Source organism: Zootermopsis nevadensis, unplaced genomic scaffold (genome assembly GCF_977971745.1).
Source record: "Zootermopsis nevadensis isolate Lab colony 2312 unplaced genomic scaffold, Znev_1.0 Znev_ptg000020l, whole genome shotgun sequence".
Classification (NCBI taxonomy): Eukaryota; Metazoa; Arthropoda; class Insecta; order Blattodea; family Termopsidae; genus Zootermopsis; species Zootermopsis nevadensis.
Genome location: NW_028259152.1, coordinates 3,638,136 through 3,660,072, shown reverse-complemented (window position 1 = coordinate 3,660,072; position 21,937 = coordinate 3,638,136). Strand labels below are relative to the sequence as shown.

The window sequence follows — 21,937 nt, the reverse complement described above, 5'->3', positions numbered from 1 at the left end:
GTATATTAAATATGTATGTGTTTTAGGCTTGTACAAGCTATTTCAAGATATCTTTCTTACTGTTATTTTAGGTGGGTGTACCTTGAGCCTATATTTGGGGCTGGAACATTGTCACAAGACCAGGCCAGATTCCAGAGAATTGATCATGATTTCCGCTACATTATGGGAGATATTGCTCAAGATAGCAAAGTAGTGTCCCTCTGCAGAATCAGCAACCTCCACCAGACTCTGAACATGCTGCTTGACCAGTTGTCTCGATGTCAGAAGAGTCTGATTGATTTCCTTGAAGTAGTTATTTGCATTGATATTAGCACATTGCAATTATGTTTTCTTTAATTCTTTTTTAAATAGTGTTTTCTCCTGAATTATAGATATAGTGGGAAAATATAATACAAGAGATGTCATTTTATTATGCTGTCATCAGATAACAGCAGAAACATAAGTTATGTATCTTGGCTATTTATAGTAAGGACATTTTTCCTAGCATAATTTTCATTTCCCACGGGTCTCTATATTTTAATTCTAATCCCCTCCTCAGTATCCTTATTCTGTCCATGGACTGAGCTGTAAACATGCAGTAACATGTCAGGATATGTTCATCACAGCCATGTCCCTGTGCAGTGTGATTTCATTGAGATATGAATACAGCTTTAATACTTTTGGATTAGGCTGTTACCATGAACTGCCCTATCAACTTATTATTTTGATATCTGCAGTTATATGTATGTTAAAACTTGTGCTGTGGGACCAGTAAAAATTTGTGTGCAAATATTGTGAATTAAGGAGTTTTTATAGATGCAATTCATACTATTTTCATTCAGAATTACTTTTCTCTGCTTTGCTTACTTCTGTATTGTCAGTGACCAGAAGACCCAAAATGGAACTGTAAACTATTATGTTATATTTAGCTGAATTTTGCAAAATTGTAGTAGACTTGTTATTAACTTGACATGGCCTGCCTTGCTGCTGTCTGTTAAATCATATACACAACAGTGCCATTATTAACTTTGAATCCTTGCTGGTATTCTTTGACCACATTCAGTGTGTTTTGTGGTAAAGTCAGCTTTCCAGCATCGAAGTGTAATGCAGCAACTGCTGTACCAAGAGGAGGTGCGTGTAATGTGCAGTGTTAAATAAAGTAGGATTATGTCAGTTACTGAGATTGATCTTAGACAATGACTACATTTAAGCAATGTTAAAAGACATGCAGATAGAATGTATCCCTGCACAGTAAACTTCTGCAGTAACATATTGGCAAACTGTGATTGAGTTTAAATGTTTAAAATGTTTTCAGGAGAAGCGGTCTGTGTTTCCAAGATTTTACTTCCTGGGTGATGATGACTTACTGGAAATACTGGGTCAGTCCACAAAAGAACAGGTGATCCAGGCCCATCTCAAAAAATTGTTTGCTGGAATCCTCACTGTTGTGTTTGATGATGATGGCAAAAACATTATGGCTATGAAGTCACTGGAAGGAGAGGTGGTACAACTCTGCAAACCTGTCGGACTCACTCAGAAAGTCGAGGTAGGTCCACATGTCTCAATCTCATTTCTGTGGTAATGAGATGCAGTTACTCATTAAAATTAACAGTTATGTAACTGAACCTGCAATAAATAAAACATTGCACTTAATGAAAATTAAGAGAATGATTGGTATGTAAATTTATTATGTTGATACTTAGGAAATTAAAATATTTAAAGATTGTCTTTTTTAATGATAAAGATTTGTGTTCCATTTTTTATGATTTTATTAATAACTTGTTCCAGTAGTACATCACAGCTGGCCACTAACCCTGAAACTCTAAATGAAGGCTATTACAATGATTAGCTGAGGGAGATACGTTGTTCGTAGTTATGTCTGAAATTTATCTGGTATAATTAAGTTTTACTAATGTAATATATTTATAAAATGTAAGTAAGTTTTAAATTCTGTGACTGTGTGGTATTATTGATCAGCATTCCTTTGCTGCCAAATTGTTGAATGAGTATGGTAACTTAAGTAGTAAACTGTTACTGTTCTTGGCACAATGAAGAATGTTCCAAATTCATGCCAAGATGGTACTGATACATCTGGTCAGATTGTTCCTGACCTGGTAATGAAAAAATTAATGTAATGTGGACAGAAAGAAAATAAAGTGACATTTATGCTTTAATAAAGATTACTTTAAACATGTCTTTTTACTTCTTTCTATTGTAATTTCAGGAGTGGCTGAGTAATTTAGCAACTGAAATGAAAACAACTCTGAAACAGCTTCTTCTAGATTGCCTGGATGACATTAAGAAACATAATTCAGGAGCTGATCCTCTGAAATATCCATCTCAGATTCTGTGTTTAGCTGAAAGTATAACATTTACTGAAAGATGTGAAAAAGCTATTTATTCTAATAGTCTGGAAGACCTTCTGTCTTCATTAAAGGTATGATTTTTCCAGTTTCACATTAAATTATTTTCATTATCATGTCTAAAAGACATTATACCAAGTGTATAACAATATATACTTTCCAAATGAAAGTTTGAATATGCATATATCCACATATTCACATACCTAAAAAGAAGAAAGGAAAACAGAAGCCTTTGTTTTTATCAGAAAAGTGATGTAAATGTTATAAAATATGCAAATATACGAGGCGTGTCCACAAAGTAAGTTTCCCACTTGTCCCACAGCTAGCAAACCTTATATTGTGCGAAGCGACTGTGCGTACGTGATAGAGCAATGACGTAGCATGGCGCATGCACTAACGGCACTTCCCGCGTTCTCACAGTAGCATCGTTGCAGCTGTTGAAGATGGAGGTTCTTATTCCAGCTCCCGCCGACTGTGAAGTGCGGTCAGTGATAACGCTAGGCCGCACACGGCTCGACGGACAGCAAGTCTCCTGCAGGAGTTCAGCTGGGAGGTGTTTAATCATCCACCCTACAGCCCGGACCTCGCTCCCAGTGATTTCCATCTTTTCCTACACCTCAAGAAATTCCTGTCCGGTCAGCGTCAGCGTTTTGAGAATGACAGGGAGGCGGAGATGGTTGTCACACAGTGGTTCCAATCCCAGGCGGCAGACTTCTACGACACAGGTATTCAAAAGTAGGTCCCACGGTATGACAAATGTCTAAATTCCGGTGGCGAATATGTTGAAAAATAGCTGGACACTTGCTGTATCTGTTGCAATAAATATTTCCATGAAATTGTGTTTTGTTTCTGTAAACGGCCCCAGGGAAACTTACTTTGTGGACGAGCCTCGTACTTCAAGTTATTGAATGAGTCTAATCACGAATCAGTGAAGAAGTATGGGGCATGGAGGTATAACTCCACATATTCCTACACTTATAACTAAGTTAATATGAATGGGGTTATCTTCATGATTCAGTAGCTTTATCCTTAGTAGATGGCTGTGTGGGCCACAGAACTTGGCAAAGAAAAAAATTTGTACCCTCCTCAGTATGGTATCCCATGTGTCCAGTCCAGCTACCCCTGCTCATATAAATGTGCAAACACTTTATTAAAAGTCACAAATGAGATTAAAACTAATTGACTTTGTAAACCAGAAGAGGGATTAAGTACTTGATGCTCATAATTAAGGTCAACTCTGTTTGAAGTTTTGCATCATACTTTGTGAGCATTTGTTAAAAACCCTACATTTAATATTATTAAATTAGTCATATGCCAACAAAACACACATGATTCTAACAATTGGTGTCATCCATTCTTCTTCCTTCAGAACCCTAATAAAAAATGTTTGCATTCATCTCGGCTGTTTTCTGCAGTTTCACATGTAGATAAATTATTTCATGATATGTGAAGGAACCATTATTCCTGGAACAAATTTCCACATCATATAGTCAGTAATGTATATGCTGTAATATGATAAGGCTAAATAGTATAAAGACTTCTTTCCATGAATTTCAATGTCTTAAGCAACAAGAATAAAATTGTGTACATAAATATGTATCTTTGTTTTCCTTTAATTGAACAGCTTTTGTATTTGCTTTTAATCTTGACAGTCACAATTAGAAGCTTACACTAAATTAGAATTGGAGTGGGCTGATGGGGACATGGATGGTGATTCACTTGAGTTGGAACTGAAGCTAAAATCTCTGTTACTTGATACAATCCATCATATGAGTGTTGTGGAACACTTGATTGGTGTTAATATTTCATCTGCTCAGGACTGGCATTGGCAGAGACAGCTTCGGTAAGTGACACTACACACATAATATTCTGAGCGCTAAAAGTAAAGCCATAATGAATAGCATGGCCTTGAAAATGGTCAAGTACCACATTCGTACCTATCAATTAGTTCTACGGGATCTATATTCATTTTTTGTCATGATTTTATGAACTGATAAATGTTATGCGATCTGTTATTTACTTTAGAAAGATTTTTTTTTAATCTTGTCCATGCTCCACTGTTTTCAGCAACTGATCATTCATGATCCTTCTTGTTTGAACCATAACAAAGCAATATGAAACAGAATATCTGTCTGCATTTGAACAGACAGGTATTTTAAATTTAAAGTAGCCCTTTTATTGATTTAAATGGTGTATGTGTATGCTCTGCTTTGACATGTTACAGTATCATGAACATTGATGTGTAAGTGAAGAGAGAATTTATGTAAATTGGTTAATTTTGTGTTATGTAGGTTCTATATTCATAAGGATGGTATAGCTGTAGCCAGGATGGTAGATGCTGAATTTCAGTATACTTATGAGTATCAAGGAAATGCACCAAAATTGGTTCACACACCTCTGACTTACAAGTGTTACCTTACCCTTACACAGGTAAGCCCTTATCTCGTGTCATACTTGTTAGTCACTGTCCATCAGTCTCTAGTAAGTTGAATTTATCTAAGTGCAATAAGTCATAGATCTCTGATAAGTTTAATTTAGTATGAAAGTTAGATGGTGAATAACATATATGTTTTGTAAAGATGTAGATGCTTATAAAATGGAGTAGTTTAAAATATTCTGAGTTCAGTTTTAAAGTATATTTGTTAATGGAAATATAAGTATAAGAATATTACATTTTGTTACATTATTTTATCCATTAACTAAATGATATATTTATATTTAAGGGAATGAATATGGGCTTAGGTGGCAACCCATATGGACCAGCTGGAACAGGCAAGACGGAGTCTGTCAAGGCACTAGGAAGCCTTCTAGGTCGTCAAGTTCTTGTCTTCAACTGTGATGAGGTAAGGCACTCAAATATAATCTGGTAAGTTATGTTCTGATGAAATTATAGAAGGATTCTGTAACAGAATTATATTTTAGGGCCAGGGCTTTAAAATTATGGAAATTGTATCTTACAGTTCTAATCCATAGTCATTTTTAATGTTATTTTCCCCAAATCAAGGGTATTGATGTGAGATCAATGGCTCGTATCTTTGTTGGCTTGGTAAAATGTGGTGCTTGGGGCTGTTTTGATGAGTTCAATCGTCTGGAAGAAGCAACCTTATCTGCAGTCTCAATGCAGATCCAACCCATTCAGACAGCTCTAAAATTTGGCCATGGAACTGTAAAGCTTCTGGATGAAGAAGTGAGTAACAGTAATAAATTTGTACAGTATGTTTTTTTAGTATTTTAGTAATTTAATTACTATAAAAGATATCATTCATAGGACTTGATTGTATTAATCTTGTTTTATCTTGTGTTATTGGTCTAGATATTGTGTACGGCAAACTTTGGCCCTTATGTGTGTAGGATTCTAGAAAAACGGTTCGTATTTATTATTGTATTTCCATTAATACTTGATTCATTCTTATTTTTTGAAACCTATGTACAGAGTTTTTATAGAAATTGTTCCTAGTGTCTTGTATTATGTGTTGCTTTACTGACTACTGCTCAGCATTGTCCTACATACATTTAACTCTAGTCAAACAGCTTCATAAACATTTTACACATTTTCAGAAATAATTAATTTTAAATCTTGTGTTAAGTATATACTTTACCTAATATTTTAGATACCTCTGGATCCAAACTCTGGTATTTTTGTAACCATGAATCCAGCAGGGAAGGGTTACGGAGGAAGACAGAAGTTACCAGACAATCTGAAGCAGTTGTTCCGACCTGTGGTGATGTCACATCCTGACAATGATCTGATTACTGAAGTGATTCTTTACTGTGAAGGTTTCAAGTATGCCAAGTCCATTGGCAAAAAGCTTGTTGAAGTGTTTGATCTGTCAAGGTGCATAATTCTTTGGTTTTCTCCTTTAGTAAATTAGGGTTCAGTAAACTTTTCACTAAAATGTTCTTTAGTTGTCAATACCAGTCGCTATATTGTATATTTATTTTGATATTGACAGAACAGAACACAAGTACAAAAACCGTATAGCCTTGTTTCTTATGCTGCAGATACAGAACTGTTGTTACAAAGTTATTCACACTGCACTTAATTTTGTTTTATATTTGCTGCAGTGAAGTTTGTTCAGAACCAAAGCTATAGATCTTAATAAGGTCTGTGTTTTTTTAAGTACACAGTTTTGTATGATGAATTGTTTCTGAGAAACTCATTAAAGCTTATTTTGATTTAATGTGAAAAAAGTATTTATATTTCATTGACAAGAAACAAGATTACATTTATGTGGTGAATTTCACTTTTGACTGTAATACCCAATTTTACTGGAATTCAGTATGCAGTTTAGGAGATGAAACATGTGGATAGACAGACAAACATAAGCTACTGATTAAACTTTCATTTGTATGTTCTGTGTTTAAAGAATACATAAAAACCGTGCAGCCTTGGCTAAATCCTAACCTGCTAGATTTATGTTACCTTAGCTGTATGGTTATAAAGACAAACAGATTTGGACTGCAGTTCTGAAAAATGACAAGGTCTGCCCTCAAATGTCACTAAATTTTTAGATTAAATAAAAACCTTTGTTACTAAGAATAGAATTATCTGCCCGGAATTCGGAAGAAACCCTGATGATTATACCTTATTACAAAGGATGAGTTATTATTCCCTCTTGTAAGGTTCTTTATGAATTCTTACAGTTGTATTCTACTTGTTATTGTTATAAACATTAACATATATTTTAATTTCTGTGCTTACAGGAAGCTACTGACAAAGCAACAGCACTATGACTGGGGTCTGCGAGCCTTGAAAACAGTGCTTGGGGGTTGTGGGAGTGCGCTGAAAGCAACACGCAAGAATCTTTTGAAGGAGGGAAAGAGTTTGAATAACATGCTAGAAGAAGCTGTAGAGAAGGAGCTCGTAGTTCAAGCACTGCGCCTCAACACTCTTTCCAAGCTGACATTTGCTGATTGTGCTCGCTTTGATTCTCTGGTTCATGATGTTTTTCCTGGTGTTCAGTTCACTAGTTCTGGTTATGAGGAGCTCACAGCAGCTCTGAAAGAAAGTTGCAGTGACTTAGGATTACTGTGCAATGAAAATCAAGTAAGGCATAGTTACTCAACCTGATATTAACACATGTTAATTGATATTTAAGAAATTAAAGTGAAGTGTATAATTCATTACAAATCTTGCATTGTAGTTTGATTTAAATGAAATAAGAAAGCAATGCCTCAGATTATAAACTCACTGCCTGACTGCTCATATACTAGGTACTGTAAAATACAGTATAAGCAAACCAGTAATTTTAAGTGAACGTTTGTAGCAATGCCTGTGAAGAAGATAATTATGGATAAACCAGAATGCCTATAAATGTTCACAGCCTAAATTATTGTACTATTCCAGCATTAACACAGTGGGGCTGATAAAAACTTTGAAAGTTTCAGTTCAAAGCATGTTGTAGCATTATATTGAGAATGAAGTTGCATATCTTATTGCTTGACTGAGTACAAAACCACTGTCATTAATGTTATATTTTGATGGGGCAGTATTTCAGTGGAGTGGTCTTACAGAAATGGCTATTGTGTAATTTGTGAACAGATGAAGACTAAAAAATAGTATCTGTACTTTACTTTGTACATATTTGTGTTTCGTGCACTGTAGATATATGAAACCATGGGAAATTGTCTTAGTTGCCTGGGAAGCAAACGATGTATTTATCAAATCTCTTTTGTTACAGTGTATAATGTGAAGGTGTGTCTTTTCAGATGAGAAAATGCCTAGAGGTATATGAGCAGCTACAGCAAAGGATGGGGGTTGTGATTGTAGGTCCATCAGGATCAGGCAAGAGCACATTGTGTCGCCTACTTAAACATGTAAGAAGATTTTGTGTGTCATATGAAACAAGTAGGAATACAAACAGTAAGGTGCATCCTGTGTAAATATTTAAACCTTTTACAAAATTCTGCCCTCTTACCTTTCATCGTTTAACTATATCTTCAGTCTGTCATTCCTTCAACTTTGTAATTCTGAAATTTCCCTCCAAAACCCTGTTCTCTTTTCCAGAGTCAAAATGGAACACTTGTGCCTGACTGACTAATTAGCTTTTCATATCCCTTCACTGGGAACTTATGTTAGCTTGCTGTTTGTGACTGAATTCTCTTAACTCCACTTCTCACTAAACTCACCTCTCCCTGTATATGAGTTCACAACTTTTCCCATGATTCCATATTTAACTTTGTGGTCTTCCTTGTATTAGTTGTCCTTTACAGGACTACCATATCAACAAAAAGTCTGTGACCAGTGATTCCACTGGTCAGTACAGAGCTTTTAACCTCATCCACAAGGTCCTACAAGCCCATAAAGGGTTAAACTATGTGTGCTGAGTTATGTTATCATTTTGCAAATAAATTGATACTTTGTTAACTTGCCAGTGACAGAGAATGTCTTTTGAGTCTGCTTCTTTGGTCTTAAAATGCATTAAAGTACTAAATAAATACTGTACATGCACTTATTTCATAATAAATCTGGGGTGTAAACAGTAAGTAGGCCAGAAATAGGCTACCAATCATACCTGTTTTATGGTGTGCAGCCAACAGATGTTTTTCACTGACTTCTAGAATTAATTGTGTGTGGGGTAGGAATCAAATATTATGGTAAGTGAGCTAAAAATATTCTGTGAAAGTGGTAAGAGTAGTCATGGTGGTTGTAGTAGTGGTAGTAGTAGCAGTAATAATAATAATGGCCAGTAGTAGTAATTGGTTTTTAGTTGTGTTATAATTTGTATTTCAGTCTTTGACAAAGATGGGCAAATCATTGAAGCAACACACCATGAATCCAAAAGCGATGCCTAGAACACAGCTGCTAGGACAGATAGATATTGATACCAGACAGTGGACAGATGGTGTACTCACATTGAGTGCTCTGCAGGTATATTCTGAACCACCAGGTGAGACATTTTGTTGTTTTGATCATATTTGTGAATTATACCTGTAGCATATTCTGCCAAAAGAACTGTTGTCTTCTTGGCTTGGTGTATTTATGTGGGGTTTCTCTGAAGTCCTTATTCTCACAAGATTCAGCTGTAATAAACTTTTGAGGCCAGCCCAAATTAGAAGTGGTGCCAACATGTAGGAAGATAAGCTGATTGAAATTGTGTGCCTCAGACAGGAGTTGCAAGCAATGGAAACTGAAATATTTACTACTGGAGGAAGTGAGGATTAAGGCTATAGACATTTTGAATATGTTTTGATCATTCTCACTAGGCATGAGATAAATGCTCTCTGTAGCAGGTATGTTTTTGTGGTATTTTTGAAAGACTCAGAAGTTACATTGTTCTGTATTGATTCTTGTCACAGATGTACATTCTTGGATTGTGTGTGATGGTGATGTGGATCCAGAATGGATTGAGTCATTGAATTCAGTTTTAGATGACAACAGATTGCTGACACTGCCATCTGGTTGGAGAATCCAGTTTGGACCTAATGTCAACTTTGTGTTTGAAACTCATGATTTGAGTTTTGCATCACCTGCAACAATATCTCGAATGGGAATGATTTTTCTCAGGTTTGCTGTTTTTTATATACTAAACGAACACTGTGTGATACTATTCATTTTGTTTTTACTTTAGTCTTTTTCAAATTTCAGTGATGAAGATATCAATGTGATAGGCCTTGTTTCTGCCTGGCTCAAGGGACAGAATGAGTCAATTCTTAGATTTTTGACACCACTGATTGAAGATTATTTTTACAAAGGTAAGGCAGTTTATTTTCTGTGGCATTTGTTATTGACAATTTTATCCTTAAGATATCACATCATATAATTTGTGTTGTCTAACAACTGTTAATTTATATGGAAACGTTTTTTTGTCAGCTGTAGAGATCCTGTAATGAATTGTATGCATTATAATTATAGTAATTATTAAATATGTATTACAGCCAAATGTAAAATATCCCAAAATATCAAGCAATAAACAGCATCCACAACTGTTTTATTATCACTATGAATCATTTTTACCCTGCGAAGTAACATATTTGGTACTTTCTCAAGGTTGGAGCTATCACATTGAAGGTATACTTCAAGTCAGTGGGTAATATTTTTAAACATCCTTGGAATAATTTCTTTGCTTCCAGTTTTATGAACATATAGTGTTATTATTTCATTAAAAAATGCAAAATTATGTTCTTTTATTCTGAAACACCAAAGGAGAATGCTAATATATATTTTCTTCTCCTCAGGAGTGAATTGGGTTGTGCAACAAGGACAGATGGTGGTCACTATGTCACTTGTTGGTGTAGTTCAGAATGGACTGTCTCAGCTGCATGGAGTAACCAGCAGGGCTCACTTTGCAGTGGCTCTGATCAGAGGTCTTGGTGGAAACCTGACCCTTCCCAGCAGGGAGGCTTTTGCAAAACAGGTATAATTTGCTGGTGCCAGAGCTGAGGGTTGAGACTCTTTGAAGAGCCATCTCTTCCACTTCAAGAAGGGCCACAACAAACATAGAAGCTATAGGAGGCTATTTTGAACAGTTATTGTAATTAGTGTTGTAGTAACTGACCATGATAGTTGAGCATTGTTTTTGTAAAGCAATGCACTATATGTTTGGAACTTGTAAAGTAATAGGGTCAAAGATAATGACCATAGATTTCAGAATGCAGATGGGTTAATGTGTACTATACTGTATGATTATGCTGTTCATGCCATCATCATCCATTTCATGAATAACATAAAAAGGAAGAATTCTTCTGAACAATTTTACAGGTGAAGGCTGTATCTAGGTTTTTTCTTGTCATCTTAGGTGTTTGAATGGACAGGCGAATATGTTCGTGACCCTGCTCGCCTGCTGTACAGCTATTACAACCCACAACGTGATTGTCTGGACACATACATGATAAACCATGAAAACACAGAACTCCGTCTTGGAGTAACTGGCTGTTTTCTTCCTCTCATCATGACTGCAGATGTTAAACGAACACTGGACATTATTGGTCCTTGGCTGCATGTTGATACACAGCAGCCATTCTTGTTAGTAGGACCACAGGGCTGTGGAAAAAGGTAATTCTGGCCCTTCTTCTTTTATGTGAACAAGGAAAGGGCTACTAGAATCCATTTCAAGATTCAACATTTATTGAAAAATCTTCTCTTATGTCTCCCAAGTTCAAGAATGAATGGATGACAAAAGACTGTCCAAAAAGTTTAAATTTCATGGAATATCTGAACAAATATCAGGCAGAAAGATTACCTCTTTTTTACACCCAGTGACAAAAATATTGAAATGACTGAGATATTGTTTACACGAAGCTTTCATTGTCATTGCATCAGTTATAAACACTGAGTTATAGTTGCAGTGTGATCTGCAGGATTTCTTCAGCTGAGACTGCTTTATAATTATCCCTTCAAAAGTACAAGCCAACTAACCAAAGTTTTGGATCTAAAGTGATTTGTATTATGTTGAGCTCACTGCTGTGTCATAGGCAGCATATTAGTGCCAGAGTCTATTTTGTTTTTTAACAGTTTGTTTATCTTTGTTATGATTACCATTCTTTTTCCTATAGAAAAATGTTAATCATAAAATTAGTTCTGTGCCATTGTTATTCTATGTGACATCCCATTCTGTCACAGTTAGCTTAAACATAACCTAACTTAACTTCATTTAAACTTAGATATCTAGTGTATAGTTTTTGTTATGATTGTTGTCATGAATTACAAGAAATTTGTCTTGTTCCTTCACTATAGTGGTATTTCTCAAAACATGGGTGGCAAGAGAATTTGCTAATGTTTCAGCATTCTCCTGAATCATTGCTTCAGCAAGCTGAGAGCGACTGAGTTGGCAACCATTCATTGCAGTGCTCAGATCACTCCTCAGCATGTTCTTCAAAAACTGAGTCAGGTATGTAAAAAGTGGTAAAACTTGGAAATGTGTGTGGACATGCAGGGTGATCATGTCCATATGCTGGTTGTATCAATTCATTTACTAATTTTAAGCACTTTTTATCAAACCATGGTTAATTTGTAATATATGAAATTGTTAATTTGGACTTTGTCCATTGTTTAAACTATAAAATTGTAAAACTACAGTGTTTCAGAAGCTGGATTATTATTTCCTTATCAGTAACAACAATTGTAATGCTCTTTAAGAGATGGAACATATATTTGCTGCAGGTATGCATGGTGATCTCAAGCAACACAGGACGTGTGTATCGTCCAAAGAACAGTGAACGTTTGATCTTGTACTTCAAAGACTTGAACCTTGCTAGACCTGACAAATGGGGAACCAGCATGCTTATTGCATTCCTTCAGCAGGTATAGCAGAATGTATTTTTCTTACTGGAAATATAATTGATTATATTTCAAGTTGCTAAGTCATTAAATGCCAAACACAAATTTCTTCAGAAGATGGCTGTCTTCTGGGTTCTAGCACCATCATTTTTATGAAGACAGCAAGCACCACTGAAATGTTAGTAAACTTCTACCAGACTACATGGCTCAATCCAGAAGACAGCCATCTTCATACACATTGCTGTGAGAAACTGTTTTCCTTCATAATACCCATTGCTGTAAAAGTAACACACTGTTTACTATACTGGAGCACTCATTTCAACTTATATCATTTCATTTATCATGATAGTTTATCTCCCCCCTTCTTGCTTGTTGTTAAGTATCAAGGTGTATTATTTTAATGTTTTTATTTTGTACAGAGTAGTTCTGAAGTAAACAGGTGTGATATTTTATAATTTAACTGCAAAGTCAATGATTTTGAGTGTTGAAGTTTGCTTTCCAACAAGATAAATAACCTTAAGATTGGTGCAGATTAAATAATTGAATTACAATCTTTGGTGTAGAATGTAGGCCAAGACATTAATTTGTTTACTCAAAAATACTTATTTAGGCAGGACCCTGAATTCAAATTTTCTGTTAGCAGGTCATATAGTAGTAATGCTAGTTGAAGTCCTGCATGCAGAGCAACTTTCCAGATATTAAAATTTATTGTATAGTGGTAGGGGTTTAATCTTTGTCATGCAGGGGATTTAAATCCCTCATTACAGGACTGTTGTTAGCCAGACTTAATCTCTGGAGTTATCTGACTGGCCACATGCTATTATGTTGCATGACCAGCTGTATTACATTATCTGCATTGCATGGGTGATAAAGGTTAAATCTCCAAACTAAATGGCTGCTGGCATGGTATTAACTGTGAGGTTAATAGTTTGTTGTATGCTACTGTCATGTATGGCCAGGTGGACTATATATAAACTGCAATACATGGTTGATAAAGGTTAAAAGTTAATAATGGTTCAAAGGCACACATAGGTGCATGTAATTGTGCATCTGATTTGGGCAAATTGTAGTGTTGTTAGCGTTTATGGTGTGCATACAGAAGCAACTCCATGTAAGACTTTTTATTACAATTGACAGGTCATTACTTATAATGGTTTCTATGACAATAATCTCGAATGGGTGGGCCTGGAGCAAGTTCAGATTGTGGGCAGCATGACACAAGGAAATTCAATGGGTCGTCATTCTCTCAGTCCACGTTTTACCTCGATTATGAGGATCTATTCAATCAGGTACATTTGTAGATTGTAATATAAGGTATTTTAAGTTAACAAATACTGTTTTTATAATAGATGTTTGAGTTAAGTTTGAATAGATTGCATTGTAATGCCACCATTCACAAACATCTGTGTATTTGAATATATTATAAGTACTATTTAAATTACAAGGTATATGTTTACAATGGTTGGAACCCACTTTAAAATTATGAAACGGCTTTGCCAGACATTATCTACATGTCTCCCTAACTTGAGCATCATTTTGGAGTAGTGGAATCTGCTTGTAAGTTGATTATAGTTTCCTTACTTGGTAGCTCCAAAAACTTCATGTCAGGACCCATACCTCAAATTTACTGGCACTAAGAAGCTCTTCTTACATTTTTCTTTTAAAGTAATTTCCTGCAACTACACACTTCTCCTAGTGATTGTACAGATGTTTAAAACATGACACATGACCTGCCATAACACAGTCTTTGAAGCCAAATGAACCTCTGCTGCATCCTTGATATGACAGGTCTTTAGTCAGTTCTTTTTCTGTGGAAAGAGATAAATGATTATGCAGCATTATAAGGAGAGTACAGTGGGTACAGAAGAAACACATCCTGTTTATTATACGAAGATAGGTGACATAGTTCATTTAGGGACATAGTTTGTCCTCTTTAAAAGTTTGTTATCTTTAAAAATTTACTAGATTCCGTTTTCAACATACTTCCTTTATTCATACATCAGTGGGAAATTTAATTTAGTTATTACTTTACTGGAGTTTATCTATTCTATTTATCCATTAGTTAAATGATTAACTTACTTAAGATACATTCTTTGATTAATTATATTGTTTTGTTTTTTCCAGCTATCCAGAGCAAGATGAGCTAAAATCTATATACACTATTTATATGTCCAGCATCTTTGGTTTGTGTCTGCCTAAACATGAAATATTGAAGTCCTCAGCCAAAGTTGCCAACCTTACAGGATCCATGATCAAAATTTATGATGAGGTACTGGAGAGAGAGAGAGAAGTGTGTGTGTTTTCTTTAATGAATATGTCCAGTACATTGCGGAGTCTCATCCTGTTTAGGACATTATGTTTTACAGTGTAGCAGTTTGTAAATTGCAAATGATCACAAAGTGTGCAAATGAACAGTTTACATATGGTATGACAATATGAGTATCATATTGATTGAAGATCAGACATCATACTGATTTTTTGTAATTTAGTAAGTTATTTGTATTTGCACTTAATTTATAGTTATCTATGTAAGTTTACTTTCTCCTCCCATGTGGGAGGAGCCAAGGCCCAAGGCTGTAGTGCCATTGGATGGATGGATGTAATCTTACTTGGTTTCTTATTTAATATGTCTCAGAATATGGTAGCAAGTACACTATTTTAACCTTAAGACATTTTCTGTGTTTGGTTGGATCACTCTGATTATATTGTTTTATTTGTACTTTCTTTCTATATGCTAGAAATAATCATGCTTTTTTCAGGTTAGAAACACATTTACTCCAGTGTGTCAGAATCATTATATTTTTACACCTCGTGACTTAACTCGGTGGTGTTTAGGATTTCTTCGTTATGACCTTAAAGAGGATGAGCATTCTGTCAACTTAGTGCTTGAAGTAAGTGTACTTACCAAATTACTTGCTCACTCATTCAGTTCACACACTTATTATCTTATATGCATTGATGTTAGAGAATCTTTGTCAAAGACTGAAATAGACCTAAGTATATGATTCTGACTCTCTTTAGTGGAAGTAATATTTGAGAATGAACATGTGTTCTGCTCAAGAATACACCATGTTTTCATATACACAGCTGGCAGAGCAGCTGTCTAGCGATCGAGTGACTTTGGCTTAAGTGTCAGGGGAGGTTGGGAGTGTCTATTGCATGGGGGTGACTGCTTCTGATTTTGTATTTGTGTCATAGTACATGGTTGTTGTTGGGTTGTGTTTTAAATGGTACACATGTACTATGCCTTAGTAATTACTAGGTGGGGGTGAATGGTCAGCATTACACCTTTCTCCTCAGAGAAGACATCTTCACCACCTGCTGTATACAAAATTTAATGGGCACCATAACTGTCAAGGGGAAAAATCCCACTTCTCCTGCCAGGAACCAGTGCAGTAAACATAAATAATAACTATGTTTGTGGAAAGTACAACAAATACACATTTGTTATGCTTTTTATTTACTAATTTTAAATCTATGTTTTGAAATTCTTTTGGTTAGTGAAACAAAGCTTGAAAGAAATAGTTAAAATACTGTAGCATGTTCAACAGCCTTTTGTTTATTACTGTTACATGTAGGCATACTGAACTCTCATCCTGTCAATTTAAAACGAAAATGCATAAACTGTATTCTTTCACCTGAAGAGGCTACACTATACTGATGGTACTATGTCATTTTTTCAGGTCTTGGTTTATGAATCCATGAGGTTATTCCGTGACAAGCTGGTCTGTCATGAGGATCGCTCTCAGTTTGATTCTATCGTTACTAGAGTTCTGGAGTCTGAGTGGAGCAGAGATTCATTAGTGGAGAAACTTTCTGGTATTCAAGTGTATATGAAGTTTGCAGATATGTAATTTGCAGTATTATTTAAATAGTGAATCATAATAACTGTCATATGAATTAAAACTGTATTAATGATTGTCAGGAATGTATTATGTCACACGGGGTGATGACTCAATATCAGCAGGAGCTCCACTGCCACCATTTGGCAAGCCTCTTGTAAAAATGGAAGCAGCAGATTGGACTGTCTTGGTAGAAAGAGGCATTGTACAGTTTGGTGAGGTCTATTTCTTACATCTATATCATAAATATATCATGTATAGTTAATAGAGATCATTAGTATAATAGCATATTAGAATCTTAACTTGTTGGAAGAGATTAAAGATAACATACAAAGAATCTGTGTTAAATATAGATTAATTTAGATATAATAATTGTTTAGTATTCAGATGTACTTTATTAAATTAGTATATAAATAATGAAATGAAATAAGTATGTAAACAGAATATTGAATTTATAGTGTTACACTTGTACTACTATAAACACCATACTGTATGTATTAGGAAGTGAACAGTGATGGAATTTCCCTTGAGTGAATGATGAAGTATATGAAAACCTTAGGTTCTCTAGTCATTGACTAGAGATTCAAACTGAGGGTCTGTTGAATTCAATGTATGTGAAACATGAAACATCACTTGTCAGAGTAAGAAATACTCCACCCTCTCTCTCTCTCTCTCTCTCTCTGTTACCATGTTCTGAATTTTTCTTCTCAATTGTATGTAGCCTTAATTTCATATTTACATTGACAGGAATAATCTTTTTGGTGTTTTATTATATGAAAATTTTGTTGTTATTTAGGTAGGCTACCAATTTATTGTTTATTTTGTAAATGTAATAAGGTATTGTTTTAATGGTGTCATTTTTAGGTCGAGAAGGGCAGTCATTGGATCTCATAGTTTTCCAAGAAGTACTTGACACAGTGGCTTGTATAGACAGAGTACTATCTGCTCCTCATGGATCTCTCTTGTTAGCTGGGAGAGCTGGTGTTGGAAGAAAGTCAGCTGTGCGAATTGTTTCAGCTCTTCATGGAGCTAAATTATTTTCCTTGAAAATGGGAAAGGCATATAGCTTGAAGAATTTCAAAAATGATTTGAAATCTGTAAGTTTAACTTCATGATTTTTATTAGATATATAGAAAAATGCATTTTTTAATTCATTATAACAGTGTGATTTTAAAGATTTGAGAGAAGGAAAAGTATGCAGAGAGCTAAAATTAAAATTATAACAGAATTTATCAATAGATGTTACTTCTTATATTAACACAAAGCAATCACCAAACAACCCCAGAACATCAGTAGTAAATACAGTGCTGATAAATGTTTAGTGTATCAGGAATGAACTTAAATTGAATAAAAGTCCAAAAATATGCACACGAAAAATTTAACTAATAGTTAATAGATTACTGATCTTGAACTGTGATTTTGTTGTTTAGTGTTTAAATGTATATTATATAAACATTTAATATGATTACCTTCTTTAAAAAAATATTTATGTAAATGTATACTGTGAGAAGCAGTTTAAACAAACAATTGACCATATGAGATTTAAGTTTCATATGGTGGTGAAAATGTCTGTGTTGGTCTTCTGGGTTTTGGCACTATGTTGTCTTGTTGGCAGATACTAGTTTTTTTGCGAAATGTTGGTATCTACCTAGAAGTCCACACACTGTCACAACCCAGAATACTAACAGTGACACTCTAACTAGCCCGCAGTGCAGAATGTCTTGGGTTTGAGTCCAGTGTAGATTTATCTGAAGGCCTTTTTTCCCTCATCTGTTACAAAGTAAAAACTTTGTGCATGTGAGAAATGTTAATCTCCTGCTATGATTCAGACCATCCTGGGAAAATTGAAATACCACTGCTGGTTACTGCCATAAAATATGTGGATTCCTACCAACAGTAACAACAACAAATGTACCATGTAACATTTTTAAGTATATTGAGATTGTATTTATAATCAGGTGATGCAGTTAGCAGGTGTAGAAGGGGAGCAGGTTTATATGCTTCTGGAAGACTATCAAGTCACAGACGTTGCTTTCCTGGACATGGTGAATAGTCTTCTTTCATCTGGAGAAGTAAGTTAAAATTGGCTGCATTGCTTACAGATTCACATTTTCTATTGGCTGGGTCATGGTCTCAGTCTGTGATGAGTTTCCAAGAGAATATTTGTTGGGTCAGCTTGAACAAAGCTACCTTTCACAAAAGTGAAAACAAAAATAAAATGTGATTAGTGCTTATTTCTCCCTTCTGAGTGGTGTGGCCCATGATTTGGGGACCCACAGATGCTCAACACACTGAAGAATGGGTCGCCTAAGTGATCTAAGTGAAGTGAGTGGTGTGGAGAGTATCACTTGTTTTTGCTTCTTTGGTTTTTATTGTTATACAACTTCTTACTGTCAATAAATTGGTGAGAATGCCTGCTTCATATTCAAGAGGTCCTAGGTTTAGATGTTGGTCTGGAGACCAGCTATCTGAATGAGGTTTTTTTGACTTTTCTCTGTTCTCCAGGCAAATTCCAGGTGTGTGTGTGCGTGCGTGCATGTGTGCACATACATATGCACATGTGCTCACACTTTTATTGTGTGGGAGAGAGAAACAGTATTCTTTTATATTGTGTGCATGTATTAGGAGCATTCTTCCTATGAAAAGTCACAAACTTTTAGCTGGAGGTGTGCAGAGATTGCAGGGGTTTCTGTCACTGACACTGCCAGATATGAAGAAAATTTACATTAGTGTTTCAAGATGACATAAGACATGTAGAGTTGACAGCAGTAATTCAGTTTGTGAGATATTATGCTTATAGTGTGGAAATGATTGTTACATTCTTCATTATTCTGAATCCCCAGTATTTTATTGAAATTTTTGATGCTTCTTTCTTATGGCTTGATATGTAGTTTAATCTCATCTATTTTATTTAATCTGCATGCAGACAAACTTGCAGCATTTTGATTGACTTGAGAAATAATAATGGTTTAACCTGAAGTGGAAAAATGTCTCAACCTGAAATATCTTCTATGATTATTACTATCTATACATCAGTGTAATATTTGTTCTGTTCTGTAGGTGCCTGGGCTGTATAATGCAGAGGAACTGGAACCTATCATATCACCCCTCAAAGATGTCGCTGCACAAGAAGGATTTGTAGGGAGCCCAGCATCCTACTTTTCAAAATGTAAGATGATGAACAGGTTTTATAACTTTCAATTTCTTTGCTTTCAGAACCCTTTTGGCATCAGAAAACATGGATGGAACCTCAATTTAAAAATCCAGTATTTTGCATGTTAAAGAGGACTTAAAATATAGCAGGTCACATTTTGTATGGTATACACTAAAAAAAAAAAAGATAAAATTTAAAAAAAATTAGCCTTTTAAAAAACCTTACAAAATCCTTGTTTTTTCATCTTGGATGAGAATATCAGCATTTGAGGTATTTGTGTAATGCTGTTTCAGCTGTGAAGTTTATATCTCTTTTCTTGACACAAAATGTTAAATTTGTTCATCTCTGTGAATTTTAAACATACCAATCTTTACATTTTCTTCAGTATTAAAAACGTACAAGCAATATCTGTTGATTTTTCAACTTATAATGAATATTAATACTGTATTTAAGGAGCGATCTCACATTTTCCAGGAGGTACAGATTAAAATCATGTAAAATCTGTCAGGATTGCTGGTCTCTGAGCCAAGATTTGAACCTGGGATCTGAATACAAAGCAGGAGTCCTAACCACCCAGCCATATATTTGAACACAGTTTGATGTTGGTTTCACCATTTTGACTGGATGGATTCTTGATCTTAGAATATCTGAAATATTTAACAGCTGTGTTAAAGCAAGTTCTTGTAGTTTTTGATGTAGCACTATGTTATTCTTTTGGAGATAACACCTAATTTGTCTGCCCTCTCTGTTTCACTCAAAGTTGGCATTCAAAAATTATAAGTCATATTTTTTCCAGGTGTGCAGAAGAACTTGCATGTCATCCTGGTAATGGACTTTACAAATGCACACTTCACAGTGGCATGTGAGAGTAACCCAGCTTTGTACAAACAGTGCAGTATTATATGGCTGCCAGGTTGGAGCACAGTCAGCATGAGAACAGTTCCACACCTTCTGCTGACCAGGTAAAGGACTATGAAAATTATACTGCACTAGAAAGTGGGCTACTGAAGTCAGTGGGAAATGGAAAATTTAAAATATTCATGCTGAATTCATATTTGTTATGTCTCACTCTAGAGAAAGACATTATTTACTCCAAACATTGATTGGAACTCTAAATTAAATTATTTAGATGAGAAAGGTTTCTTATAATAAACAGCAATTTGGCTCATACGTAGACATTACTGTAATTTGTTACTTCATAATTTCTGAGCAGTGCCTTTGTAATTAGAGAAATATCTGGAGAGAGGCAGAATACTGTTACTTATTATTGAATTTTTAATACTTTGACTCCAATCTATACAAAAAATTTGTGCTTTCTAGGGCTGTTAAAGTTGAAGATCATACATCAGGCTATAAGAGGAGTGGACGGAGGTCATCCATGAACGACACCCTTATTGAAGGTTTCTTGAGAATTCATGAGCATGTTTCTGATAAATTAGCCACTCCTCGGCGATACATCTCCTTTATCTACACCTACATGCATATCTACACAAAGAGGAAAACTGATATCCAGCAGAAGCAACAACGACTGCAGGTACAGTGTGCATCAACTTCATGTCACATTATTTTTCCATCGTATTTACATTCTATGAAAGTACATATATTTGTATTTTATACTGCAGTTCATTAAGTGATTATTTTTATTTTAGTTTAATGTCTCACCTCTCAAAGTAAACTGAAATATGAAGCGAGAGAGAGAGACAGACAGCAAGTCCATATCATGAACTGTGATTCAGATTGCAATGTCAGAACTAAAGTTTCATGACAATTTCCATAGAATTTATTAATGATCATGTACAGAATCAAGCAAAGCTGCAGTCACTACCATGATCACTCAAACTGAAGCTTGTATCAGCCAGCCACTGTTAAGCAAATGCCTACAAAGTCAGCTACAGGAAGGTGCCATCTGTGTGACACAAGTGAAGATCACAAAAGTAGGACCACCTGTGAAATGTAACCTCTATGTGCACAAGACTCCATACAGTAATATGCAGTTCTTGTCTGGAGAAATTACATTTTAAGTTTGTGTGAATAGAATGCGAAATGTGGAAGACATACATGTAGAAGGAGAGGTAGAACATGGTTTATATTTAATTTCTTATTTTGTAAAGAATCTTAAAATGTGATAGTAAACTTAAATGTTACTGTGTAATTTCACAAAACATGTTATTTATAAAGAAAGTGATTTTACCAGAGGTAAGTAACTTAGGAAAACAGTAACAAAGGGGCAGGTGGTAAATGAAATTCATATTTGTGACCTACTATTTTTGTATTAAAAGAAGAACATAGTATACAAACAAATTTCCATCAGATTAATGTAACACAAATTGTATCTCACATGATTTACTATGTGAGAGAATACTAGCAAGTTTGCACTTAA

The 21,937-nt window shown here is 35.0% G+C and overlaps 1 protein-coding gene across 6 annotated transcripts in view; it reads left to right on the top strand.

Annotated features, from left to right (window-relative positions):
* Positions 1-21,937, top strand: part of btv (dynein cytoplasmic heavy chain beethoven) — a 78,007-nt gene that overhangs the window by 28,798 nt on the left and 27,272 nt on the right. For all 6 annotated transcript variants that reach the window (XM_087352146.1, XM_087352148.1, XM_087352149.1 and 3 more), the window contains exons 27-53: positions 72-288; positions 1,295-1,525; positions 2,204-2,416; positions 3,995-4,185; positions 4,634-4,772; positions 5,066-5,185; positions 5,347-5,529; positions 5,954-6,177; positions 7,047-7,389; positions 8,052-8,159; positions 9,076-9,232; positions 9,642-9,849; positions 9,931-10,037; positions 10,521-10,699; positions 11,081-11,337; positions 12,067-12,172; positions 12,445-12,585; positions 13,699-13,850; positions 14,686-14,830; positions 15,321-15,452; positions 16,245-16,380; positions 16,487-16,618; positions 17,268-17,500; positions 18,362-18,475; positions 19,464-19,572; positions 20,354-20,519; positions 20,878-21,091. In XM_087352146.1, coding sequence (XP_087208272.1) covers positions 72-288; positions 1,295-1,525; positions 2,204-2,416; positions 3,995-4,185; positions 4,634-4,772; positions 5,066-5,185; positions 5,347-5,529; positions 5,954-6,177; positions 7,047-7,389; positions 8,052-8,159; positions 9,076-9,232; positions 9,642-9,849; positions 9,931-10,037; positions 10,521-10,699; positions 11,081-11,337; positions 12,067-12,172; positions 12,445-12,585; positions 13,699-13,850; positions 14,686-14,830; positions 15,321-15,452; positions 16,245-16,380; positions 16,487-16,618; positions 17,268-17,500; positions 18,362-18,475; positions 19,464-19,572; positions 20,354-20,519; positions 20,878-21,091 — 4,657 coding nt within the window. The remainder of the gene's footprint in view (positions 1-71; positions 289-1,294; positions 1,526-2,203; positions 2,417-3,994; positions 4,186-4,633; positions 4,773-5,065; positions 5,186-5,346; positions 5,530-5,953; positions 6,178-7,046; positions 7,390-8,051; positions 8,160-9,075; positions 9,233-9,641; positions 9,850-9,930; positions 10,038-10,520; positions 10,700-11,080; positions 11,338-12,066; positions 12,173-12,444; positions 12,586-13,698; positions 13,851-14,685; positions 14,831-15,320; positions 15,453-16,244; positions 16,381-16,486; positions 16,619-17,267; positions 17,501-18,361; positions 18,476-19,463; positions 19,573-20,353; positions 20,520-20,877; positions 21,092-21,937) is intronic.